Genomic DNA, 21,837 nt, shown 5'->3' with positions numbered 1-21,837 from the left:
CGTTTTGACAGTCGTTGTCTGCGGTCATTCAGTGTGATCTATTCATGTTTGCTTGTGCGCGATGACACCACGCTTGTCAATTCAGTTAGAAAGCGAATGTGTCCAAGTTTATGCGGCCGATAAAACTACTCTACTATCCCTACTGCGAATAGCTCTCTACCAATTTGCTATCGCAATTGATGCTTCGCCTTTCGGGCGAAACTGCGACATTTTTTTTTATTGAAAGTCGTGGTTCATTTTGAGTTGAGGTCTGTCTCATCTCCAGGCCAGAGGGCCTCCCTCTGGTCTGCTTCAATCCCGCCTCAGGATATACCAGTGCAGCTGTTTCTTCGAAGCGGAACCAGCAACGTTCCTGTGGGTTTGGTACCCACAAATGGGGGGATGATCCGTATGAAGAATCCTAAAGCCATTCAAACAGAACTTCGGGCAGTCTCCACTCACTTCCAGCAAATCACAGAGGTTCGACAGTTTGGACGAGGGGGTATCCTCTGCTCGTCGCCGGACCAGGCTTGTATGCAAGATCTGCTAAAATGCACTAATTTCGCTTCGCACCTGCTGAGCTGTCACATCCCTCCTCACTTAGCTTGCTGCAAGGGCCTAGTCCGCGGTGTAGATGTAAGTCTAAGTCCAGCAGAAATCTTAGACATTTTTTCTCCGGCAGGTGTAGTATCTGTCTATCGATGCACAAGGGTAGTCGACAACAAGAAGGTCCCTACTGAAACAGTTATCGCAACGTTTGCAGGGACGGCTCGCCCATCAGAAATTAAGACCTGGCCATTGATTTGCAGGGTTGAACCCCTAGCCCCACGAGCACTACAGTGCCTCAAGTGTTGGCGTTTCGGTCATAGCACTAACGGTTGCCGATCAACCACTTGATGCCGTAAATGCGGGGATGAACATGGTGACAACAATTGCACATCTCAAGATGAATCATGCTGTTTGTGCAATAGAAGTCATCCCGCTGACGATTCTAACTGCCCCGCAAGATCAAAGGAGCTTCAAGTGGTTGAAATAATAGAAAGGAGACGTTGCTCTCGTCGTGAAGCTCTTGCTGAAATTCAGAGCAGAGCACAGGGATATGCTGGAGTTAGAGCCTGCCACTCACTCAGTATGGACCCATCTTTTTCCCAGACGATCACAAACGTAATAGAGAAAGCTGTTGAAAAAGCAATAAAAAAGCTTCTAGGAAATCTGACAGACTCATTGGCGCAAGTACTGTCTACGCAATTCTCAGAGATATCTCAGGTTATAACAAAATGTAGTGTACAAAATGAGATATCCACTCTTTCTCAGTCTCCTAAATCTCAATTGCCGAAATCACTCCCCTCCGGGAGCACAGATTTAGCGCGAGCTTCAAGTTCACAACAATTTCATCAAGAAGTTCACTCGAATCAGAGTCGCTAGGCAATCAGGATGTAGACATGGACCCTCGGACTCATAAACGCACCAGATCTAATAACAAACTGCCTAATTCTACTAACTCCAAAACAAAAAAGTGTGCCAAAAATTCCCTTAATAGGACAGACTTTCTGAAAGAGAGCATTTTGGAGCAAGCAGTGCTCCGATTTGCTGCTCAGCTTTCGTCAACATAGGGTGCCTTAGGGTACTCCAATGTAATTACCGGTCAATACTTTCTGCTACTGCTGATTTATTATATCAAATTTCCCAACATACTCCCGATATTATACTTTTGCAAGAGACTTGGTTGACAGCTGGTCATGATTTTCATTTAAGAAGCTATCGTTGCTTTCGATTGGATAGGCCTTCCCGAGGTGGAGGGTTGGCTTCGTTCATTTCATCTAAAATTTGTCATAGAGCAAAAATTTCATATCAGACTACGTCTCCTGAATGCGAAATTTTAGTGTTAGAGATCTCTGTTAGAGATCGCACCGCTATCTGTAGTTAATAACTACCTCTCTGCTGGGATACAAGATGTCAGTACACTTGAGGTCACCTTGGCCTACTGCAAAAACACGTTGTTCACGGGTGATTTTAATTCACATCATGTGGCGTGGGGCTTCCGCACTGATGCATCCGGGAAACGTTTATGGGATTGGGCTTCTTCGAACAATTTTACTTGCTTAAATACTAAAGTTGCAACTTTTGTTCGCTGTCAGTCGCGCTCTGCCTTAGACTTATCATTTGCTAGCTCAAGTTTATCATCCTCATCTTGGGCTGTCGTTGACGACGCCACAAGTAGTGATCACCGTCCTATACTGATGGATATTGTCTGCCCCTTAATTTCTTTAGATAATGAAGTACATGTATTTGTGGACTATTCAAAATTTAAGAAAACGATACAATCCACGTTAGCATCTTTGATAGGTATGGAGAGAGATACTAAAGCTATACATACGCCTTTGCGCGGTTTTGAAGGGTACCCTAAAGAAATCTGAGTTTGCAGTATCGAAAGCAAAAGGTAGTTCTGGCTGTCCCTGGTGGAACCCTGACTGTGCACGAGATTATAGACGCCGAAAGGCTGCGTGGAAGAAACTTCTTCTTAACCAATGCCCTACAAATTGGAGTAGCTATACGTATGCTGCAGCTATGTTTAAACGAACAGTTTCATTATCAAAAAGTAATTATGATGAAAAACGATATAACTTTCTGTCGAAGAGTGGCAATAAGAAAGCGCTTTTTAGGTTTCTTCGTTTTTGCAAGGCTATACCAACGCCAGTAAATATTGATTCAGTAATCCTATCGCCTAAAGAATTTTCAGAATCATTGGGAAAATTGCCAGAGGATTAGAAAACCGTTTCACAGCTCAGTTACAATTGAACTTTGTCAGGATTGCATCCGAGGACAGTTTTATAAATGTGACGATTGAAGAGCTTTCTCGCGTTGTAAGACTGCTACCTGCCTCAGCTCCAGGTCCAGAACAACGAGCATGCTAAAAACATTATTTGACGTGTCTCCACAGGACCTACTTAATATCATCAACTACTCCCTAAATAACAGTTGGATTCCTCCAGATTGGAGGCTTGCTAAGATTCTCCCCCTACTTAAGAAACAAGGAGCGAGATTGCATATGGACAACATAAGACCCATTGCATAAACATCTAACATAATGAAACTAATAGAAAGAGTGTTATACCATCCATACAATGAGGTTTTTAACTACTAACACATTACTGAGCTCATGTCAGATCGGATTTAGACCGGGATGCTCGATTTGGTGCGCGCACGCTCATTTGGAGGGACGTACTAAGCTTGCTCGTCACAGGCGACAGTTTGCAGCGCTAGTGGCTCTTGATATAGCTAGGCATACGACAGTGTAGAGCATATAATTCTCCTCAATATCCTAAAGAACATGAATTTTCCTCCATATATAACAAATTGGATTTATGAATTCCTAAGATGTAGAAAATTCTATTGCTCACAAGGCGGTGTTTCGACGTCAAAATATCATCAGTCCAGGGGAGTTCCACAGGGTTCCGTTCTTTCTCCCATTTTGTTTAATATTCTATTGAGCTCAATTCCACTGTGTGATGATGTACAAGTGTATGTTTACGCAGATGACGTTGCATTCTTTGCGTCAGCGAGTGACATTCACTCTCTGCAAAGAATATTACAATCATATCTAGCAATACTTGAAGATTGGCTTGATGATATTCGTATGGCATTAAACGTTAGCAAGAGTGCCTTGCTTGTATTTCCGTTAAATTAGAGTATTAGTGTACAATTGATGGCTTGCACAAATGCACGCCTTTCTATGGAGAAGGTGCTTGGTAGTTAGCTCTCTCTTCATGGTACTAAAATGCAGGTATGTAAACACGGACACTAGAAGGAACGAAGAAGGCAACACACACGCCTTTGTCAAATGAAAGGTCGCACAATGGCGGAAAAGCAAAACAGGCATTTTTGCTCAGATAACTTATTTGCTCAAAGTTTTATACTTTCTTTTTCACAACTATGCGACCTTTCAGTTGGCCGTCGGAGTTTTCTTCCTCTTCAATCGTTCTATAGGGTCCGTGTTTGAACACCTGCCTTTCAGAAGCGTGAATTCCTACTAACTTTCTCAACTTTCAGTTGTTCTTTCTTCTCTTTTATTGACTGTATTCTTGTCACCGCTTTGAGAAATATGATGAAGAAATGCGCTGGCCCACACATCTCAGTGATGTTGTCGTGCTAGCAGTGCGCACTGCGAACAAGTCAGGTGCGTGGAACACCTTCTCGCCTTTTCAAGTTTTAGCCGCGGATTGGGCAGCACAGTGCCCGATGCCAGTACGACAAATTACCTCACTGATCTGCGTGTTGATCGGAACTATTATAGAGAAGAGACGCACATTTCCTGGAACTGCTTTACAGTCGCATACCTGACGTCCAATTTCAAGGTGTCCCTGCAGTCTTTTCACACTCTGCGTTTGTGTTCTCGTATGCTATTATTTAGACATCATGCGCTTCTCCTATAAGCATGTGCTGCCCCGCGACAGAGTGAAGCCGTAAATGATGCTTTATACCCCTGTCACACGGGCACAACAAAGTTCCTTCAAAGTAAAGGAGCGTAGAGCTTTCAAGGGGGCGTTAGTTCAAAGGAGTTGTATCAGTGCTACATGGCCTCTGCTGAAACTTTCAACAGAAACCGCAGTGTGCCCTTGGTGCATCAGTGGTCTTGTAAGCGAATAAAGAAATTTGTGTACAAATACGCAATAAATTCATTTGTGCCATAATTTATTTGCTGAAGTTTATTTTTTCTATTACTTTGAAGCTGCAAAACGAAATAGGCGCGTAAGAAAGTCGTTACTTTGCCAAATATGGATATTGTGTTCGGGATGCTGGCCGCACTATGTGCCGCTGCGTATACGTATAGCTCACGTCGGCCGCTCATGCTTGCTCTCGCTTGTTTTTATTGCGATAGCAATTATATGGACACTTCTACCGGATGTCTGCCGTCGGCGTCACCGTCGCCGTGAGGTCCTGTATAGATTTCAAGGGCGATAAAATCGTCGCCGCGCGCCGTATGCGCGAGCGAAAGCGCGCGGGGGACGGGTGGGGGTTCGCCCTTCGTGAAAGCGCGCGGGGGACGCGCGCTTTCACGGAGGGCGAACCCCCCCCCCCCCCCTGCGCGCTATCACGAAGAGCGAACGCTCGGCGGAAAGCAAACGTGACCGTCGCGCGAAAGACCGTGGGGGTATGGGAGGGAGGCGGGACGGCGCTGTGCTCCGGCACCAAAGGCGTATCTTGCCACTCAATCTCCCACGCGCAAGCAACAAAGCTGGAAGAGGGGGGCAGGGGGGGGGGCAGCTTCTCCTCTGCCAACTTCTCCTTTGCGCTTTGCCCGGGGATGCCGGTCGTCCGCACCGTCTCTTATCTCCACACGGCTCTGACCTTTGTATGCGCTGTGCATTCGCCGCTCAGTTTCCGTTGAAGCGATAGACCGCGCGAACCTGCGCTTGCTGCCAGCGTTTTGACAGTCGTTGGCTGCGGTCATTCAGTGTGATCTATTCATGTTTGCTTGTGCGCGCTGACACCACGATTGTTAATTCATTTAGTAAGCCAATGTGTCCAAGTTTATGCAGCCGATAAAACTACTATCCCTACTCCGAATAGCTCTCTACTAATTTGCTATCGCAATTGATGCTTCGCCTTTCGGGCGAAACTGCGGCATTTTTACCCGCTAAAAAGCTGGATATTCTGACTTGTAAACAAAGAATTATATTGTCTAACTGGAAACAATATTCCCTTGAAGTTTCAGGGGACAAATGCGGGCTTCCTTGGCTGTATACACTCCTTTAAACTAGATTTCCTTTGACGCACACATGTGACAGCTCGCGTTCTCCTTTGAAGTAAATGACCTTTTGTTCAAAGAGCTTTCAAAGTGCTCGTGTGACATGGGTATTAAGTCGATGTAACTGGAGGGCTGTGATGCTTTCCTGAACAAATGACCTTTTTCATGACAGCAGGACAAGTCATTCTAAGTGCTTTCAAAACGCTTCGTGACGCCTTTTCAAGTTTTAGCCGCGGATTGGACAGGACAGTGCCCGATGCCAGTACGACAAATTACCTCTCTGATCTGCGTGTTGATCGGAACTATTATAGAGAAGAGACGCACATTTCCTGGAACTGCTTTACAGTCGCATATCTGACGTCCAATTTCAAGGTGTCCCTGCAGACTTTTCACATTCTGCGTTTGTGTTCTCTTATGCTATTATTTAGACATCATGCGCTTCTCCTATAAGTATGTGCTGCCCCGCGACAGAGTGAAGCCCTAAATGATGCTTTATACCCCTGTCACGCGGGCATAACAAAGTTCCTTCAGAGTAAAGGAGCGTAGAGCTTTCAAGGGGGCGTTAGTTCAAAGGAGTTGTATCAGTGCTACATGGCCTCTGCTGAAACTTTCAACAGAAACCGCAGTGTGCCCTTGGTGCATCAGTGGTCTTGTAAGCGAATAAAGAAATTTGTGTACAAATACGCAATAAATTCATTTGTGCCATAATTTATTTGCTGAAGTTTATTTTTTCTATTACTTTGAAGCTGCAAAACGAAATAGGCGCGTAAGAAAGTCGTTACTTTGCCAAATATGGATATTGTGTTTGGGATGCTGGCCGCACTATGTGCCGCTGCGTATATAGCTGGCGTCGGCCGCTCATTCTTGCTCTCGCTTGTTTTTTACCGGCTAAAAAGCTGGATATTCTGACTTGTAAAGAAAGAATTATATTGTCTAACTGGAAACAATATTCCCTTGAAGTTTCAGGGGACAAATGCGGGCTTCCTTGGCTGTATACACTCCTTTAAACTAGATTTCCTTTGACGCACACATGTGACAGCTCGCGTTCTCCTTTGAAGTAAAGGACCTTTTGTTCAAAGAGCTTTGAAAGTGCTCGTGTGACATGGATATTAAGTCGATGTGACTGGAGGGCTGTGATGCTTTCCTGAACAAATGACCTTTTTCATGACAGCAGGACAAGTCATTCTAAGTGCTTTCAAAACGCTTTGTGACGCCGACATGACGGCCTTAATACTTAATTTTTGCATATCTCGAAGCCTTTGCTGTCGCTTGGTGCTCGGTTACAGATTACAACCGTGAGTTCCAAAGTAAAACTTTGTTGAAAGTTGAACACTGTTATATACTGTGCTCCTGCGTGTATCATTTTTCCTCGTGTGCTAAAAGAAGAAGTGCCCAATGCCATATTTCTTAGTCAGCTATTCTAACAACTGCTTAAAATTCTATGCCTCATTTCTGTCCCTTCAGGTGGTTGCCAGGCCTGGGCGAGCTATTCTGCGAGCTATCCGTCGTCGAGCTCAGCCTGGAGAAGATGTACCTCCTGAAGCGCTTTTCTGACAAAGTTGTGTGAAATTGAAAAAAAAAAATTCTTCTAGAGCTGTGTAAGAGTTTGTTTACTTACATTTAAATGCGAGCTGTAAAGTAAATATTTATTCGTAAATTAGAGAGATAACTTTCGTGAAGCTAATTTCTCCTTTTCGAATAATTTAGGTCCAAGGTTAGATGCCTATTAGTTGCGTGCCTCCAGGTGTTATCTACCACCCACGATTTAAAAAGTTATGTTTACATTACAAACCATAAAATGAAATACCTGGTATATAGAGATGTTATATGCCTAACCACGTTATTTGTAGCGGTGTTCGAGTACAAAAATTTCCGAATCGAACACAACGATTTTAGAAAAACGACAACCTGGTATCAAATCAAATATTGAATATTTTCCTGTTTCTTAACGAAGTGGTACATAAGTTCTGCGTGGACTCCGCGTAGTAAAAAATGAATTAGGAAACAGCTTTCAGCTATCTGGAGCACCATGACAATGACAACAATGAAACAAGGGAACAGTCCATCACCAGATGCACATTATTAGTTGCGTGCCTCCAGCGAAAACATCTCGGGAGGAACAAAAGCTTTCTCGATGCTGGAGACTCGAGAAGATACAGCGCATACGCGCATACTATATACGCAAAAAAAAAAAGGCAAAGGCATTTCATGCATCCAAGTGCCTTAAGCACACTTTCAAAATTAGCTGACTGAAAAAAAAAGAAGCATGAGCAAGCAAATGCAAGCATATCAGCAAGCTGTACTCGGAGCCTCACACGCGTGCTGAATAGTGAAGAGGGATGTCTTGTCGACCTATGCAGCTGTATTCTGCGACAGTTGTGCGTGTGTTCCGTGTTCTTGCAAACTGTCACTAGCACTGCAGAAACTACGCCATCGGGCCGAACACGGGGATTTCGGACGAATCGCTCGGCGATACTATCGCTTTCGCGTTACGTAGAACGCTGCGCGTTGGGTGATTCGAGAGGTTTTTCTCAACCAGCTAAGGCAGCGCGCACTGACAGTGATCGTCCGAGAATACGTCCCATGTTGCAACATGATGCGATGGCAATACATTTTTAAAAGGTGGTGCAGATAAGATGACTGTGGGGTGTTTCGAACAAGGATGACGGCGCCAATGCAACACATGCGGCTGCAGAACAGAATGTGACAGCCTACTAGAGTCGCATTTTCACCGTGACGCGGAAACAAGTCGCATCTGCAAAAATATGCCAGTGTCGTCTGCTGTGAAAGGTAGTTGCAAACTTTGAACACTTTGCTCCGCCGAATGGTTGCCAGCTGTCAACAGACTGCGTCGTCCGATCAGAGTGCACATGAAAGCCGCTCGTGCGAATTCAACGTACACCGAGTTTTTCGACACGATCTGCCTTTTGGGCGTCCGCTCCGGTCCGCATGAGGGCGGACGCGTGCGGAGCAGACGGGCGGATTGAGCGAGTATAGGCCCTATGGGCGTCGCACTACTAAGCCCCAACAAGCGGGATCAAATCCCGGCGGCCGCATGTCCTTGTACCGTGCATTGGATGCAGGTTAACGAACCCTAGCTGGTCAAAATTATTCCAGAGTCCCTCATTACGGCGTACCTCATAACCAGATCGCCGTTTTGGCACGTAAAACACGAAAGTTCGGCAAATAAAGAACTCAATTGTTAACTCGCGCACTTTGTGGTGTTTGATGCTTCACCATCAATATGAGGTACCAAAATCTTCTGATCAACATTAATAAAAAAAATGCAACTTCATAATACACAGAGCCCTGAGCCCGCCAGCGGCTTCTGATACCCCCTTTCCTATACTTGCTTTCGCGGTGTATGGAAGCGCCCTGCTTGACGCACATTGTAGTTGGCACGCGTTTTCAGCTGGTGGTATTAGAAAATGACACAAATGCGTATTTTGGGTTTGTTAGAAAAGCTCAAGCACAACCATGGTGATCCAAAGTTGAACGCCATTTAGTAAATGAAGAAAAAAGAAAACAGAAAAATGTATTCCACTACGCCAATAAAATAGGAATCATTGTTGTTGTTGTTTTTTTTTCGCCTGTCCACGTGTTTATCTATTTATCTGTCCGACTTCTTCCCTTGTCCAAGTGTTTTATGCCTTCTTCATACTGCGGGACAGCAGTCAGACAGGGCACGACGTACGCCTGTATGAATATACTTTTGCCAACATGCGCGTTTGATCTGCATAATTTTATTTAATCTAAACGAAGAAAACCGAGTCCTAAGTAAAAGTCCAGTGTGAACGGAAAATGTAAAGTTTATATACATAGTGGTCATGCTACTGCAGTCAAGATACTCCGACAAATAAAATTAACTATACATCGCGATCATGCCGTTGAATCGATTGCAATGTCACTCAAACCACGGCCGCTCGATGAAACGCATGAGGTGCGGCCTGTCACGTCGTCCGAAACCGGTGTGGGGCGCCTAGTTCTCCACGCCACCGCAGCGGCGCCACTGTTCCGGGACAGGCGCGCGGGTGGGAGCGTTTCTTAGGTGCCGTCCTCATGCTTCGCGCAGCGGCCGCGCTTCGCGTTTACATTTGATTGACGCGAGAGTTGTGCTTTTTGTTTCCAAAATGTAAAATAAAATATCAACGCTGCGTGCAAGGATATCAATATACCCAGGAGTCGGTATTGGGCCGCTGATAGGCTCACATAGGCCAGGACGGCGCACTTCTGCCGCTGGTTTCGAGCCTTATGACCATCGTTCAAGAGCGCCCATTGCTGATACAGTGGGCGCTTTTGTTGAGTTGCCTCGCTTGCCTCGCTTGACGTGCTTGTTTGCTGGTAAAAAAAAGAAAAAAAAAACGTTATATGAAACTTCTTACAAATGCGTGCATAATGACATAAGTTTGTATAACTATTTTCTGCTAGATTTCGTTAGTTTCACCTTTCTAGAATGTAACAGTTTACAATGGATTGTACATTCAGCCACATTGCCGGCGTGTGGTATATTATTGTAAAGACGTACGATGCAGTGAAAAAAAGTTGTTCAGCGTGAATAGAGCGCTTGCTATGTTAAGAAAAAAAAGGGGGGGAAAAGAACCCTGTAATATGAAACTTCTAACAAATGCGTGCATAATTACAGGTTTGTATAACTACTTTCTGCTAGATTTCGTTAGTTTCACCTTTCTAGAAAAACGGGGTAGATAGCAGTTTATAACAGATCGTACATTAAGCCACACTGCCGATATGTAGCACTATTTATGTAAAGACGATGCCGTGAAAAAAAGTTGTTCAGTGTGAATCAGTAGCGCACCCAGGATCTCTGCCAGGGGGGGGGGGGGGGGGGGGGTGACAGTTTGCTAATACCATCTGAACAGCACTAGTTTCGATTTTTTCACGAGAAATTGTCAAAAAAATGCGCTTTTTGCGAGTGTGCAGATGATTGCGCGTCTTACATCTTAGTTGCAGTACTCAAATGCGTAAGGAAAGAAAAGGGGTTAAACAAAAGGGGGGGGGGGGTTACAACCCCCGAATCCCCCCCCCCCCCCGTCGGTGCGCCACTGGTGTGAATAGAGCCATAGGCCAAACGTCAGCGAAGAGCCGCCGACCTTGAGTTTATGGCAAACGAAGCGGAACGCCTGCCACAGCGTCGTCTTGCCACAGGATTCGCTTACCCCCGTTTTCTCGACTGGGGAAGGGCTACGAATTTTTAACAGCGGAGCTGTTTAAGCCGGTCGTAAGTCCGTAACGCGTCGGAGAATGTGTACCGATCCTGGCGGTAGTGCAGCAGAAAGGGTACACGGCCCAATAGCACATACCCCTGTGAACTAGCGAAGCTGAGCCCGGCTAAGTCTAGGTAAGCATGGTTGGGACTACTTAAGCTTAGTCAATCATCGATAGCCAATCAATAGCTAATCGATAATCGATCAATAATCAATAAATTCCGCAAAATGCTGGGGATGATCTGGTAGTGCTTAGCCTAGCCCAAATACGTGGCCAATACATTGCGATAGCCAATCGATAGCCAATCAATAGCTAATCGATAATCGACAAATAGTCAATAAATTCCGGGAAATGCGGGGGATGACTTGGTAGTGCTTAGCATAGCCCAAATACGTGGCCAATACCTTGCGATAGCCAATCGATAGCCCATCATTAGCTAAACAATAATTGATCAACAATCAATAAATTCGGGAAAATGCTGGGGATGACTTGGTAGTGCTTAGCCTATAGCCCAAAGCTAGGTGCTCATCAGCTCCGCTGTCTCTTTAGCATTGTACCTCCAGTGCAAGCTACGCTAACTTTTTTAGACAAAGTGCCTTTCAAGTGACCCGAAGGCTAAAAAAAACGAAACTATTTGTGCGTAGCGGGCCTTCGAAATGTGCAAGCACTTGTTCGCGGCGTTGCTCCACTACTGCAGGTACGATATTTGTATGTTTTCGACCTTCATATAAGCAACTCGGCACTGCGACTCGTGTTGCAGTATATCACACAGCGTCCCACAATTTATAAGCAGTAACGCCTGTAGGACCTTCAGAAGCTAAATGCTGATATTGTGCACTGATATAACCACGGTAAAACTGTTAAGTTACCTGCTCAGTGTGGCCTGGGATAAAACACGTGAGAGATCCGTTTGTGAGCCTGGGTGCACCTTTCTCTTTATTGACCCTTGTCGCGGCGATCCCGTGGGCGCTGCCATGTTTGATAACGTGGTGACGCGTCCATTGCTTGCCTCAACTGCCTCCGTTGCCTCCTTGTTTACAATGGAAGTGTATGACGCCGGCGCGGCTTAGGAAACCTCTGTTTTCGGAGATATCGTAGACGGTGACTAGGTGGACGACACGAAGCTTTGATCACAGGTTCAGAGAACATGCAAAAGCGCTTTCGGAGCTGATTAAGCTATGTCCAAACGGCTCAAGCAGCGTATATGGTGCTTGTTCTAAAAGCGGGGCTAAATATGTATTCCAAGCTATCCAAGCTTTCCGATTATTAATTCAGTCAGGATTAGTGTGTTTTGCTCTTTGTTCTTTATTCGGCAAATATTTTGAAGCAGTGGCTAGTCAGTTTCAGACTCTGTTAAGTTCCTCGGTGCGGCCACTATTTGATTATTTTCTGTCTAATCGCTCGCGGGTGTGCTCAGTACCGATAGATTTGTTCTTGCTGCGCACAATGATTGAAACGTAGCTGTTTTGTACATTGTAATACCTTGTAGCAAATATATATTACAGCTAGTAACTCGCTTACTCTTGTGGACCGTCACGAAACATTCAGCTTCGACCATTCATGCGCCATAGGTGTAGTCCGTCATTTATTATGCGTATACAGTGCGCATATATTCAAGTGTGCGACCATTCACTTATTCTTGATACGTCGGCGATAGAGTGGGCGTAAGTGTTCCTGCCTTTGGGACAGATGTGTATAGATAACGTGCGCGCAACTTACTATGACAAGAAGCGGCACTATTTCCTTTGTCATTTTTTAACGAGTGGTACTCATTCTTGCCGAAGTCCTGGGGATGAAGCCCTTTCTTTGAAGGTTAGCGATAGAAGGCTGGCGGATGAGCAAATTTCTGTATCCTCGAGGAAAGCCGTACATCATGAAGTGCAGGTAACACGTTCGGACAGTTGCAGCAGCGGTCGGCGAACTTGGCCACACAGATTCATTCTATTCCTTAACTTGCTAGTCACTATAGGGCTCGGGGTCGGCGATTCTTCACTGACGTTTCGCCTGGGCTTCCTCTCACGCTCGTAGACGATGGCACGTCGACGATGAGCCCTTTCCCAAGGTTGTTCGCAGTGGCGCTGCTCAAACGCGTTAGGACACGTCATCAGTTGCTCATGAATGGCTCATACCCCCGTAAACGTGGCCTCCCGATTATGACGATAGAAGAGAATTGAAATTCTACGCTGGAATGATTAGCGGCAACGCAGCTCAGCTGTGGAAGACGACGTCGACGAAGAACACGGGAGCAGTGACATCGTGCTCGGCACGGCATCCAACGGCACGAGCGAAAACCGAGGGGCACCAACGAGCCAGCTGCGGTAGAAGACGACGACGCTCGAGCCAATGCTGATAGTTTTTACAGCATAAGCTGTTATGGGCTCAATCTAATAGCCGTTTCGGTTCGCGATGGTGTCCGCCCGCCGCCGCCTCCGCTGACGGCGTCCGGCGAACCTAACCACTATCGCTGGAAATGCGAAAAAAGTACCCGGTTCCCGCCGGGATCAAACCCGCACCCGCTGCGTGGGAGCCAGATACTCTACCGCTCTACCATTGAGCCACGCAAGCGCTTGCTATCGGGCGCCGGAAAAATGCCCTTTAAAGCAGGCGCAGACGATCCTTAGCCTCCGCCAGTATGATGGCGCCATCTAGTTAAGGCGCCTGCAAACGCATCGTGCGCGGGTGCAGACGACGAGATGCCATTCAGACGAGGCGCACAATCAAATGAAAAACGCGATCCCCAGCCTCCGCCAGTATGGTGGCGCCATCTAGTTAAGATGCCTGCAAATGCAGCGTGCCCGACGTGTAAGTTACAGTTGTAAGGCTTGATAGGGCTCAGCAGACTGCTATGCAGAGAGCATTACAAGCCGCAGCTCGCCGTCGACGCCGGGCAGACAGTACATATCGTTCTCGTCAAAACGAGGCGAACAGACTGCCGCGAAGACCCTGTTGTGTGTGGTGCCCAAATTGGAGCTACTCTTGAGCCGCTCCACCAGCTTACGCTGTGACTGTGCTGCGTGTGCCGCGCAGGCCTGTGACTTGTTTTTATTGCGATAGCAATTATATGGACACTTCAACCGAATTTCTGCCGTCGGCGTCGCCGTCGCCGTGAGGTTCCGTATAAAGTCCAAGGGCGATAAAATCGTCGCCGCGCGCCGTATGCGCGAGCGAACGGCGCGGGGGACGCGCGCTATCACGGAGAGCGAACGCACGGCGGAAAGCAAACGTGACCGTAGCGCGAAAGGCCGTGGGGGTATGGGAGGGAGGGAGGCGGGGCGACGCTGGGCTCCGGCACCAAAGGCGTATCTTGCAACCGGGCGTAAGGGGAACTTGCCACTCAATCTCCCACGCGAAAGCAAGAAAGCGGGAAGGCAGCGTGGGAGGGAGGGGGGGGGGCGCAGCTTCTACTCTGCCAACAACTTCGCTCGTACTTTGCCCGGCTGTGGCGGTCGCCCGCACCGTCTCTCATCTCCACACGGATCTGACCTTTGTATGCACTGTGCATTCGCCGCTCAGTTTCCGTTGAAGCGATAGACCGCACGAACCTTCGCCCGCTGCGGCGGCTGCGCTTGCTGCCAGCGTTTTGACAGTCGTTGTCTGCGGTCATTCAGTGTGATCTATTCATGTTTGCTTGTGCGCGCTGACACCACGCTTGTTAATTCAGTTAGTAAGCGAATGTGTCCAAGTTAATGCAGCCGATAGAACTACTATCCCTACTACGAATAGCTCGATCTCTACTAATTTGCTATCGCAATTGATGCTTCGCCTCTCGGGCGAAACTGCGACATTTTTTCTACACGCGGACACAATCCTGGGTGAATTAGCCCTTAACAGCTTCGCTGTAAAAAAAAAAAAGGAACTTCCGCATGCGTGCCTGCAACGCCTTGTGTTCTCCGAAGGATCAGTTATAGACCGCAAGGAAACTTCACGTTTCCTTATCGCATTCTTAAGAGAGACTGGCATGACGGACATGTGGTGAAACACCACAGTGATACTGTAAGAGACGCTCGGGCGGAGCAATTTCCAGCCTTGATCACCAGGTTGAACCCGCCTGTTGCTACAAACTGCCACATTGCAGGCACTGCCACACGTGGTGAATGCTGGACAACTATAGTGGGCCGCCATTACCAGGACCCATCCACAGACAGCACCAGATCCAAAGGTCGCTTAGCCCCCCTCGCCGCCATCAAGTGGACACGCACTCGTGGACCTCTTCTATCGGCGTAAGGTTACCGCTCTTTGAAAGTATCTTGCCATTGCAGCAAGCGACTTCAGGGCTGGTAGAATCGTCGAAGTTGCTAAAGTCGGTCGACTTTTTATTATATATGGATGCATACATTAAGTCAACGGTCTTGTTCCTTCACGCAAACTTGCGTGTTGGTATCGCAGACGTGTTCTTTGTCGCAGACTATCGCTGCGTGCTCACGATAAACGGAGCATTCTTTTCCTGGACCTGCAAGCAAAAGAAAAAAGGAAAAGAAGTGTGGTTGTGAGGATCAAATGGTATGTTTTGAGGCAACAACAACAACAATATCCCAAGGATCTACATCTACATGCAGTTGATTGTTTACGTATTCCTTTTAAAGCGAAGCTTTCTTTTCGAACTCTCTCGGGCTTTCCTGAAGGTGGTTGCTGGCTGGGTGGGTGCTGCTGTTTCTGCTGTCTCGCTGAATAGCTCACACAGCAAAAAAAATTGAATTACGTGCCCGATGCTCGAATCGAACCATGGCCCCCTCCGCACAGGAGCTTGACGCTCTTACCATTAAGCCATAATCTTTTTTTTTGCCGGTCACATTCAAAGGCACGTTAACCAAAAGGTCAACACGAAAATTGTGCAACAAACAACTTCAAGTCCTTTACAATTACCTGAGGGTTGTCAGGCGCTCTGCCCTCGACAGCCACTCAGGAACACAGTCTTGCAGTCCTTGCAGTTCTACAAAAAGTGTCATGCAATCGCGGAACAACAGCCGGGCGTCAAAGAGGTTCGTTGAAGAGCGGCACACACGTAGTGGCACATGCCCACTCAAACGACCCACATTTTTAGACAGCGCTACCTTCGGAATTGCCTCCTTGCTCAACTTTCCCGCTGCTGCTGGCGACTGCTGTCCTGCCGAATAGCTCTTGCTGAATGCATGGGTCATACTGAAAGTTTTGTCATCACGCTTTCATTCTCGTACCATTGTCATCTCTGATGGCTGCTGGCTACAGTCTTGCACGGTTGACCGGCATCTGGAACAGTGCAAACACCGGATATGGTATTGTGAATCAAGGCGGCCGGCGGGGGCAGGTGATGCACGTGAGCGCGGGCGAGAGCTCCAACACCAACACGCCGTCGTTGTCATGCCGTCGTTTTCATGCCACTGACGTCATTTCATCGCCTTCACGCCATTGTCATCATTCCTTCACTCTCATGTCATCGTCATCCTTCCGCCGTCTTCACTCTGTCGCTGTCACTGTGTAACGTAATCTTCATAACACCACCATCTTCGACCTGTCATCGTTATACTGTCATCGTCATGAGTCCGTCGTCGTCATTGCATTGTCATTATGACATTGTCGTCATTGCTTCGTGTCACATAGCCGCCGGCGTGTGGTCGGCATGTCATCGGTATCGTTACAGCATCGACGTCCCGCTGTGTCACACCGGTGTCATCACACCGTTGTCGGCTCTCCAGCGTCGTCATCAAACAGTTGTCGTGCCATCGTCATCATGTCATCGCAATGATTGCATCTTTGCCATGCAGCCGTCATTGTCATGCTCGTTCCGTCGTCGTTACACTATCGTGGTGATTCCAATGTCGTCGCGCAATTGTCGTCATTCAGTCTTCATTTCATCATCGTCGTTGCGTCGTCGTCATACAGTCCATTTCATGCCGTCCTGGTCGTTCCATCGTCGCCATGCGTGACACGTGCATGATCAAGAGCAACACGTTTATGATGATCGAGGCGGTTCCCAGTGAAAATGGGTCGAACTGGGCCGTGTGGTCTCTACCTGCAAGTGATCGCTAAGTAGTAACAGCATTCTTCACAAACAAAAATTAGACCTTCGTTTAAAACGATTACCACAGCGCGTAGGATCCGCAGAAATTAGGCAGTCACATCAAAGGATACAGTGCACCGTGGTAGATTCCACAATGCCGACTCCCGTTAAATTGCCCGAAGAAGACCGGCAAGGGGTTGTGATGCTTCGGTCCCTCATAAATACCATTCGTATACTCTTAAGCAAGCTGCATACTCCGTCACCGCGAAGTGCAGTGCAAGTACTGGATGCTCTTAATCCAGTGCTTGCAAGTCTCAAGTAAGCTCCATGGCTCACCTGCAGCCATTCCTTCTCCACTCTTTCGTTCCTTCCTTCCTATGCACGCAACGACCACTGGCCCTTGGTTCATGCCAGACGTGTTCAACGCACATCACCTGCTATCAAACTTGACTTTGGTGGCATGGTGCTTCACTGCATACACAGTGCTCACTCTCTTCCTCTTTTTATTCCCCCAGACGTGTCAACTAGACGTTCGTCTTGTTGACATCCCTGCTCTTCCTCTTTGCTCTCTCTTTCTCTAGACTGCACTATCACCGGGATTAGCCCACATATTTGGCGGTGTTGCTAGATAGCCGGAAAGAAGACTGGTCTGAGTATGCGAAGAATGCTATTCGCAATAAAAATGAAAATGAACCGTGCGCTAACTTGGCACCCACCAACAACGGTGCAGGCACGGCAGCACTGCAATGATCCCTCTAGCGGCCGTGCTCGTATCTCCCGTTGTGCGCAGGGCAGCTTGAAGCACTGCAGGCAGCCGTAGACCCGGTCGGTCTCCAGCAGCCGAATGTGGTAGTAAACAGAGTAGAACTGGTTGCTGACGACAGCATCCCCCACCAGCAACACGGTGAGCAATGCCACTTGGATCGATGGCAGCGCCATCATTAGGTGGAACCTACAGTGACAGATACGGAAATACACAAATCAAGCCGCTGCCTCTCTTAGCGTTTGATAACTACAAAACACCTTGTAATTATCTCTATCTTACTCTTGCGAATGTACGCGCCCTTTCTATGAGGTCAGCTTTCTCGCATAGCTTGTTATTTAATCACTACCGACTGACGAGAACATGCGAGAACTTTCAGCCCATTATCCATGGTATAGCTATAAACTCTAGGTCATCACCCACATAAAATGCATTGACATGTTAGAAACGCACGAAACTACAAACTACACGACATTGAGAGATCAAAAGAAACTGAACCTAACCAAACAGGCTTTTCAAATGCGGAGGTGTATTGTGAGGGATGTTCATAACAATATTAAAAAAACATCTCAGTAGTGCACACACTCGCGCACATGATTATTCTCCTGTGGGGAAGCCAGGACGAGTGCGTGACTGTTGATTTCGGGGATATTCACAGCTCACATTGACTTAGGCAGATAAGAGACCGCGCAAGGACTAAAGAAGCTCGTTCTCGCTTTGCAAGTCGCTTATTTATTTCGGACATTTAAGAACTGTGTGCGCTGTGAGCATAATGGAATATTCTGTTGCTCTTCCAAACCAAAGTCAATTGTACATTTTCTAGGATACTCGCACTTCCTACGCTTTTGCCACTTTTTAAACACAGCATGGAAGTGAAGGAAAAGACGGAGAAAAAGGCATCGAATCTGTGCTCCTCCATTCACCTTACCAAAGTTTGTGATTCCGGTCATTAGGACCGTTATGCTATCGCCCTGGCAATTGCACCCGGGCATAGCGAGACACCCATGCTGAATATTAAAACTTTACCTAGCGTTTCCCGATCATTTCTTAATCGTCCAGAGAAGGGCTTTTTGCGGCGAACCGCTCAACGTGACCATATTTTGCTCTAGGTTAAGTTAACGTAGCCCTCCGTGCCTAAAACGACGTCGCTTCTTGTAGAATAATGTTGAAAAGCTTTCATTCCGCTTCCCCTGTCTGCTTCAATGACAGTATGGGTCAGATGCAGCAGGCATGTTTCGAACAAGACCAATTCTCTGCATAACGATTGAAGAAAGTGCCTCTTCGATGTTATTAACTGAAAGTCCTTAAAATTGGCCCGTCATCTAAAGAGGAAGTTTCATCTCAAAAACGACTCCGATTTCCCTGTTCAAATACACGTTATATGCAGATACTTTCTGACTGTTAAACCACTGAAGTGAATAAATTTCTTGCATTTCAATGGGATAGTTTAATTTCATCGGCTGCAGGAAGCAGAATGTTTTATTTAGGCCATCATAGTTTCTAAAAAAACATGGCGAGAATTCATAGTTTAAGAAAAAGCTCAAACTCTGCTACACAGTAACTCCACACTTAAAACAGATACTAATAGATACTAATAAATCTGGAGCGGAAAATGTGATATGTGATGTACAGGTTACATAACGTTTTTACAACGTTATAATCGTTTAATCTGGTTGAAAGTTCTTGACAATATACATCCAGCTGTTGTCCGTAGCTCATGCGTGTAAAATAACGGTGGTTTCGCCTTCTCATTTACGAATATCAAAACGGATATCTTTCTTCAAGAGCCGCAAGCTCCTCTGTATATATGACAAGACTTCATAATAAATGTATAATAGAAACCCATTGCGGGCAACATCTGCAGACTTTCAAAACTAGGTTGAGATCTCCAAGGAAGAATGCGAGCTGGCACAATACCTGCGACCAAGTTTCCGTAGTTTCCGACGGAGTTCAGTCCAAGTCTTTTGTCCTGCGGACACAAGGTTGGTGTCGGCACGTTTTATCGCGACAGTCGATGTCCACGCATCATGTGCATTCTCCGAGCCAGTATAGCGGAGAGTGAGCACACGCATACGCAATCCCTTCGTGGTCGCCGCACGCATTCCCACTCTCGCCGATATCTGACAGTCATCCGGACTTGGGTTACACAGAACATCCGGCCGCCTCGATACTCTTTATTGTATTTGTCTCTTTAGTCTTGTTCTCTTGAAGCCGGACCGACCAATGCTCAGTCTGGAGAGCTCGCTGGTGGGACTTCTCTTTATCAGGGCATCTGAATTAAGGAGAAGAAAGCTTAGGCAGTAAGCTTTCTTGCTTTTGCTCGCTTCGTTTGAGTTCACTTTTCACATTTCATTCGAATTTCATTGTTTTCCTAATTTTATTGCAGCGTTTCTTTTGTTTCTCCTTCTTTATCGCTTGTCTAATAATTTAATTTCAGTTAGTCTGACTTCTGAATTACGCATTGCCCTATGCGTTGTCTCAGTGGCTATCGCGTTATGCCGCTTGAGAATATGCTATAGGTGAGGGGCCCGGCCGCGCTGCGACGAAGCAGGACACAAAAAATTTAAAGCAGGAACATCGCTGATGATTATCTATGCCACGAGAAATATTTCTGAAAGGCATATCTACCATGCAAATGTATGAAATTAGTGGCCACGATGGTAAGACGACGGTGGTTTGACGACTACATGTCGGCCGTTGAATAACGACGCTGGAGTGAAGGCGATTGGGTGACGACGGCAGCCCGATGACCATGGTATGAAGACGATGTTGTGAAGACTACGGCATGAAGACCAACAGATGACGACGATGATGACGATGATAGTGTGACGACTACGGCGTGGCGACAACGTAATGTCGATTCTGGAGTGATGCCGATGGGATGACCAATCAGAGACCGCGACGTCTCGGCTGCTATTCCTACTCGTATGATAGCCGCCGATGCGAACGAAGACGCCGGCACCAACAGTCGTCAGAGGTCTTTGGACGCACGACGCGTGCGACAGTGTTGTGATAGTGATATTGATACTGACAGTGTAGTGACCCCCCCCCCTGGCTACGCGAAAGGTCACCGTATTACAATTTGCGCTGCTTACGCACAGGTAGGTGCAAACGATGACAAGACAAATTGTGCAAAAACAATGGTAATCGCAATTCACTTCGACGCCAGAGCACCCGATTAGAAACGAAGCAAAAAGAATCTCTGTGAACTCCGGCCACCACGCACGTTTTACTTCGAATCGCAGCTAGCGACAAGCAAAACATATCGTAGTTGCTGCATTCTCCCTCAAAGGTCCTGCAGCAAGAACGCAGATGTTTCTTTTTTTTTTTTTTTTTTTGACGAGAGCGCTCTGCACAGCGGTAAAGCTAAAATACGTGTGCGGCTCGTACATGTTGTGTTTACAATAACGTTCGACTCGACATTATATTCACTGAAACATACTGCGAGATTCAGGCACTGGAAAGATAAGGAAAAGAAAAAAATGTTATATAGCGGGAAAAATCACCCGAGACACGACTGATGAGAAATGGCAGAGAGAGGTCCAAAAAAACGCAATGAAAAAACATATATATAGTTGGGTTGCGAAAATCACTTACAAGCAAATAATTATTCATTGAAAAAGATCGCAAGGATCAACACAGTCACGCAGAATCGCAAATAAAAGTTACACAACAGCAACTATTAGTTCACTGATCGTCTCTCCATGTCGCCGCCAGACTCTATGGCACAACTTGGAAAACAGAGCACCGATGCCTTCAGGGATGTTAGCTATCTGAAGCGGAGCCAATGACAAGCTCACGCAACAAATCATTGCGTGGCGTATCGCTGTATCTCGGGGTTCATCGGCGTGCCAGGAGCGCAGTTAAACGTAGACGCGAACTGGTCCACGTGCCGCAAGTGCGCGTTGCACGCCTCGCCATTGTCGTATTCTTCGCCAGTGCCCGAACACAGTGCGTAGCAGGACGCCATGAAGAACACCTCCGCGCCCGAGTACCCCTCGAGGCCCTTTACCATGGCGTCTCGTGAAGCCCATTCGCGGTCGTACGCATAGAAGGACGTGCTTGTCGCGACCGCGCGCAGCATCAACATTTGATCGTCGTCGCTGGCCGTGGCGTTCGCCAACTCTTTCCCGGTGCCGTGGTGAC

The 21,837-nt window shown here is 46.9% G+C and overlaps 2 protein-coding genes across 2 annotated transcripts in view; one reads left to right on the top strand and one right to left on the bottom strand.

Moving 5' to 3' along the window:
- Positions 1-7,295, top strand: part of LOC125945025 (solute carrier organic anion transporter family member 4A1-like) — an 82,448-nt gene extending 75,153 nt beyond the window's left edge. Inside the window, exon 12 of the mRNA XM_049666575.1 lies at positions 7,193-7,295. Coding sequence (XP_049522532.1) covers positions 7,193-7,295 — 103 coding nt within the window. The remainder of the gene's footprint in view (positions 1-7,192) is intronic.
- Positions 7,296-15,251: 7,956 nt separating this feature from the next.
- Positions 15,252-19,900, bottom strand: LOC119448315 (uncharacterized). Its single transcript, XM_037711689.2, has 3 exons — positions 19,609-19,900; positions 17,645-17,880; positions 15,252-15,401 (listed from the first exon to the last, which is right to left on the bottom strand). The coding sequence occupies exons 1-3, from the start codon at positions 19,791-19,793 to the stop codon at positions 15,292-15,294; spliced, it is 531 nt and encodes a 176-aa protein (XP_037567617.2). The 5' UTR covers positions 19,794-19,900; the 3' UTR covers positions 15,252-15,291.
- Positions 19,901-21,837: the final 1,937 nt, after the last annotated feature.

Source organism: Dermacentor silvarum, chromosome 4 (genome assembly GCF_013339745.2).
Source record: "Dermacentor silvarum isolate Dsil-2018 chromosome 4, BIME_Dsil_1.4, whole genome shotgun sequence".
Lineage (NCBI taxonomy): Eukaryota > Metazoa > Arthropoda > Arachnida > Ixodida > Ixodidae > Dermacentor > Dermacentor silvarum.
The sequence above is the reverse complement of the archived record's forward strand: the minus strand, read 5'-3'. Positions and strand labels throughout refer to the sequence as shown.